Source organism: Lichenostomus cassidix, unplaced genomic scaffold (genome assembly GCF_008360975.1).
Source record: "Lichenostomus cassidix isolate B80296 unplaced genomic scaffold, HeHo_3.0 HiC_scaffold_106, whole genome shotgun sequence".
Taxonomy (NCBI): Eukaryota; Metazoa; Chordata; class Aves; order Passeriformes; family Meliphagidae; genus Lichenostomus; species Lichenostomus cassidix.
The window spans coordinates 1-5,661 of NW_028147817.1; the positions used below are offsets into that span (position 1 = coordinate 1).

Sequence of the window (5,661 nt, forward strand, 5' to 3'; positions counted from 1 at the left end):
ATCCAAGAATCGAGTTCTGTCTCAACATTTCTCATCAGAAATTACAGGTGCAGGACTCACGCAGAGAATGCTCTGTACTTACCTAAAGCTGGTGCGGAGCGAATGCTTTGTGCCCGCCTAAGGTAGTACGGAACGAATGCTTTGTGCCTACCCAGAGCTGATACGGAGCTAATGCTTTGTACCTGCCTAAGGTGGTACAGAACGAAGACTTTGCACCTGCCTGAGTTGATACAGAACAAAGGCCTTGTGCCTGCCAATGCGGGTATGTGACGAAGGCTTTGCACCCGTTGCCCTGACACCCATTGTGAAAAACACGCCGACCATGCCTCGGACACTCCTCCCTTGACCCTGCCAAATGGAGATTGGCAAATCTCCACAAAAATTAAGGGGGAGCAAAGGCGGCTGGCAAGGAGGGACCAGGTGCATGGACTAGCATAAAAGACAGCTCTGGAGTGGCTGAACTCTGAAGATCTTCCCCACCGAAAGATCACATCGATCTTTGCAGAGGCCAAGGAACGTCGACTGAACGGGACGCCAGGGACGCCGGATGTCTGTGGACCTGTGGTGGTAGCTATAGCCCCTTTCCTTCCCTTTCCTCCCCATCTTTTCCCAATTTTCTCTCTCTCTCTATCGCAGGCCGCTTTACAGGCCAAATTAATAAAGTCCCCCCTTGGATTCAAATTTAACTCCCTTGACTTGTTGCATTTTGTGTTTTCTTTTCCTTTTTGCACTCTGAGATCGTAGCTGGTATGAACCAACACGCGTCTGCTCATGAGTGGACCGTGACATAAATTGGCATCACGGACAGGATCCTGATAGAGGCTGAGGGACAAAACCCCTCGAAACTCATTTTTGAGGACTCTATTGGGATTCCGGCTCTCAGAACTTAGAGTGCAAAAAGAAGGGGAGTTAAATTTTTGTTTTAGTGACACCTGAGAAAGGGTAAGAGTGGCCATTGGCAAGTATCTAACTTTCTCAAGTAGATTTGAGTTGTTTTTGTTGGTTTTGAAGTTGTTTTGTTTTAGGATTAAGAATTTGTTTCTCAAGTGAATTTTGAGCTGTTGTTGTTGCACTGTTTTTGGAGTTGTTTTGTTTCAGGATAGATTTTTGAGCTGTTTTTGTTGTTATATTGTTTTAAGGTTGTCTGGTTTCTGAATCAGGATAGAGAGAAATGTTTCTCAAGTGGATTTGAGTTGTTTTTGTTGTTGGTTTTATTTCTGAGTCAGGATAAGGAAAAAGATGCCTGGCAAACAGGAGAAGAGAGATTCTCAGTTGGTGGATGATAAAGATGTATTATTTACATTTTTGGCTAAATATGGTGCTCGACCCTCTCCTATTGGGGAAGATTGGGCTCGAGAGAATTGGAAAAATATGCAGAGTATAGTAGATCAGATTTCTCTGCTACAGAATGAGGCTAAGGTTAAGTTTTTACTACCAGGAAAAAGCAAGACAATAGTCTGTTCTGTTTTGGGTGCCAGCTTGATCGCAGCCATTGAAGACCATCATAGGCAGCGTAGTAATGAAGGAAAAATCATAGAATCCTTAGAAAACCTGGTGCGCTGTCACCAAACAACAATTTCCAAACTGGAAAAGGAATTAGCGCGCAAGGAAGAAGAAAACCATTCCTTAAGGGTTGCTCTTGAAGTAAATCACACTAATTCACAGAACACTAGTTCACAGAATATAGCATCATCAGGATCAATTAACCTGATGTATCCACAGAAGGAATTGGAACAGATGAAAAAAATTGATGAAAATCCCCCTTATTTAAGACCCTTATTCAAAACTGAATTTTCTTACCCTAATGATGAAGATACTGACCCCTACATAACCACCAAGGAAATGCCCTATTCTGCCACTAAACTAGCCAAGTTCAAAAGGGAATATGGGCATCTTATCAAAGAATCTGAAACAGAATATGTGTCTTTAACTGGGGGTGACCAAATACAATTGAGTGAAAAGGAGGCTGAGGGTTACTGGGGCCACGGAGTTTTCTTAACAACAGGTGATCACCGAGCCCCATGGTCTCCAACTCAGCGTGCTGCTTACTGGGCTGGAGGGTTAAACCCTCTGGACAGGGGAGACCCCTTGGCAATAACAGGCACAGCTGACCAATTACTAGAAAGTGTACACAAAGCTGCTTGCCTACAATTGATACATGAGAGAAAACTAATTCTTGGATGTGAATTACCAATGATGTTATCTGTTAACCCTGAAATTATGACTGCCTTAATAAGGGGACTGCCTGAATCACTCAAAACCACAGAGACAAGTCTCCAGAAGACCACAGCATCAATGAGTCCTGTGGAGCGGTCGCAGATTCTTATGTGCAGAGGTGATAATAGCAGAAATACAGGCAGTACCAATACAGACTCTTACACAAATTCCTCTGACTTTTCAACACCAGCCCTGCCAGGTAACAGACCTCACCCTAGACCTAAAGTCTGGACATGGGGGGAGGTAACACAAGAATTAGTTGATTACAGTAGAAAATACTGTCTGATAAGGCCTCTAGAAGAGAGATCAAGAGGTATCCAGCAAGTAGGAGTCAAAAATGCACTGCCCTGCCCCAGCAAAACTATGGATGTTGCCAAGGAACTGTCACAGGCTAAACCCCTTTCTGTCCAACTTGATTGGTGGCGTTTAGGACTTAAAAAAGGAATTCCTAGAGATTTGATGGATGGTTTACCTTTAGAAAAATTGTGCAAACTGGTAACTCAGTGGCGTGTGACAAAACCATATTCCTCTGTGAAACAAAGCGCACCCGACACAGCTTCTGCCCCCCCTTTCACTGAGACTGCAGATGAGACATCAAAGCAAACTTTTTCCTCCAGAACAAGGAAACTAGGATCTCCATTTCCTAGTGGTGGGCAGGAAAATGGAGAATGGATCTATGTTAAACAGCTCACCAAAACAGAAAAAGGAGATGTGTTAATAACAGCTATCGTGGGATTTTATTCTCGCAGTTTTAAGGATGCTGAGAAAAGGTATACTGCTTGGGAGAAAGGCTTGTTTGTGGTAAGCCTGGCTTTCATTGAAGTCGATGCACAGATTGACCATTTCTCTGATGTGTTTTCTGTAACAGAAGAAGCCTCAAAGAACCTTTCTATCCAAGAAACGGAGAGCCTGGATATCAACCAAGATAAACCTGCCTCAGTCATCCGGGTGGCCCCTCCTTTTTCCCAACACCAAACAATAAATGCCTGGTTTATTGTTCCACTATTTTAATTCCCTTTTGCCTGAAAAGGGCAAGGTCTCTATTTTTTGTTTTTGCAGGAGAACCCCGTGGGACTTTAAGAATTTCTATAGAAGAAATATGAATGAAAATTGAAGACTTAAATCTGAAAATGGCCTACAAAATTTTCATTAGATTGTTCATACTTTTCTGCATTACACCTTCTTCCTATAACCAAAATAATAATGAATTGCCTTGATCTCAAGCCTTCATAGAATATTCTAACTCTTCCAGAAATTATCCCAAAAATAACAATCCAAAATTTGGCTGTAGTCGTAATGCATGATGGCAAAATTTACCATTCGTCTGATTGGGTCTGGGATAAAAATGAGTGGGTTAGAACCCTACCCGGTATCATTGATGAAAAAATTCAAGTGGGATGCAGAAAAGTGGAACCTGGTTTTCAATACCATTTGTAATTGGAAATACCAACCAACAACAAATATTATTTAAACCAGAATGGTCTCTCTGTCCTGGGTTAATGATAAGATTCTCTCTCCTCCGAGAGCGAAGGGCCCCGACACCCCCTCCCCCACCCACAACAGAACCTCTGAGATGAAAGTGAAGAAAAAACTATTTATTTAACAAAACCACGCAGAGTGCCCTACAAGGCACAGGGGAAGGGGAAAAACAAGGTGAAAGGCAGTTATTCAACCTGAATAAAAAGTCCTTTTCTCAGACGCAGCCCCTCTCCTCCTCGCCCCCCACCCGGGGCCGGGTGGAGCTCCCTGGAGAGCTCTGCTGTCCTCTGGCCCTCCTGGGTCTCCGGGTGGCAAAGCAGATCGAAGAGAAGGGGTCCAAACGAGGAAAAAGAAGAAGAATGGAAAAAAACGGGAACAGAGCTCACTCCGACCCCCGTCCAGCACGCAGTCTCTGCCGAGCGACGAATCCTCCCCCGGAGCGAGGCTTGGGGAAAATGTTTTCAAAAAAACCCGCGTTTCTCTCTGCGGCTGGGTGCAGTTAAAGAGACAGGACCACATTTTTTTTTTTTTTCTTTCTTGGGCATATAAGCCAACGATAGGGGATAAAGGATTATCATATCATCAATCCAAGACATTCCACCCCTTATTCCATAGCGTTGGCTTAAGGCACACCTTAACATCTTCCAACTTCAAACACACACATATATATATACACATATATACATATATACATATATACATATATACACATAACTATGTACAAATAATGTCACGAACGGTGAACGGTGGTATGTTGCGATCCCAACCTTACATGTGGCCTTCACCCAAAATTAAATTTCCCTGAGGGACACATTGTGTTTTTCCATCTTCCTGCATTATCCACCAAGTACACCCTGGTCCCTGAGCAAAGACAACCCCACGGATGGGTTTGTCTTTATGTGAGGCAGAATCAATCCAGACAGTTTTCCCTAACAAGCCTCTGGCATGTACTGCTGGGACCTTATCTCCATCCACTGTATGTAGAAGCTCAGATTGGGCAGGACCTGCTCGGTTGATGGAGCCTCTGGTATTGACTAACCAGGTGGCCTCTGCTAAATGTCGCTCCCAATTCTTATAAGTTCCCCCACCCAATGCCTTTAGGGTGGTTTTTAACAATCCATTATACCGTTCCACTTTGCCAGCGGCTGGTGCATGATAGGGAATGTGGTACACCCACTCAATACCATGGTCTCTAGCCCAGTTGTTTATGAGGCTATTTTTAAAATGAGTTCCGTTATCTGACTCAATTCTCTCAGGGGTACCATGCCTCCACAGGACTTGGTTCTCAAGGCCCAGGATGGTGTTACGAGCAGTGGCATGAGGCACAGGGTAGGTTTCCAGCCACCCAGTGGTGGCTTCTACCATTGTGAGCACATAGCGCTTGCCATGGCGGGTTTGAGGCAGTGTGATGTAATCAATCTGCCAGGCCTCCCCATACTTATATTTAGACCACCTTCCACCATACCACAGGGGTTTCACCCGCTTGGCTTGCTTGATGGCAGCACATGTTTCACAGTCATGGATAACTTGAGAGATGCAGTCCATGGTTAGATCCACCCCTCGGTCTCGTGCCCAATTATAGGTGGCATCTCTGCCCTGATGGCCTGAGGCATCATGGGCCCATCGAGCTAGGAATAAATCTCCTTTATGCTGCCAATCCAAGTCTACCTGGGACACCTTTATCTTTGCAGCCTGATCTACCTGTTCGTTGTTTCGGTGTTCCTCATTAGCTCGACTCTTGGGGACATGGGCGTCTACATGGCGGACCTTCACAGGTAGTCTCTCTGCCCGACTAGCGATGTCTTTCCACTCTTCAGCTGCCCAAATTGGTTTCCCCTACGCTGCCAACCAGCCTTCTTCCACTTTTCCAGCCAACCCCACAGAGCATTGGCTACCATCCATGAATCAGTATAAAGGTAGAGCTTTGGCCATTTCTCTCTTTCAGCAATGTCCAGGGCTAACTGA

The 5,661-nt window shown here is 44.7% G+C and overlaps 1 protein-coding gene across 1 annotated transcript; it reads left to right on the plus strand.

The window, feature by feature from the left end:
• Positions 1-887: 887 nt before the first annotated feature.
• Positions 888-2,748, plus strand: LOC146420668 (uncharacterized; the record flags this gene model as incomplete). The annotated part of the gene is made up of 2 exons (XM_085048038.1): positions 888-1,002; positions 1,194-2,748. A coding segment is annotated over exon 2 (1,509 nt), but the record flags the coding sequence as incomplete, so codon positions are not given.
• Between the last annotated feature and the right edge of the window lie 2,913 nt (positions 2,749-5,661).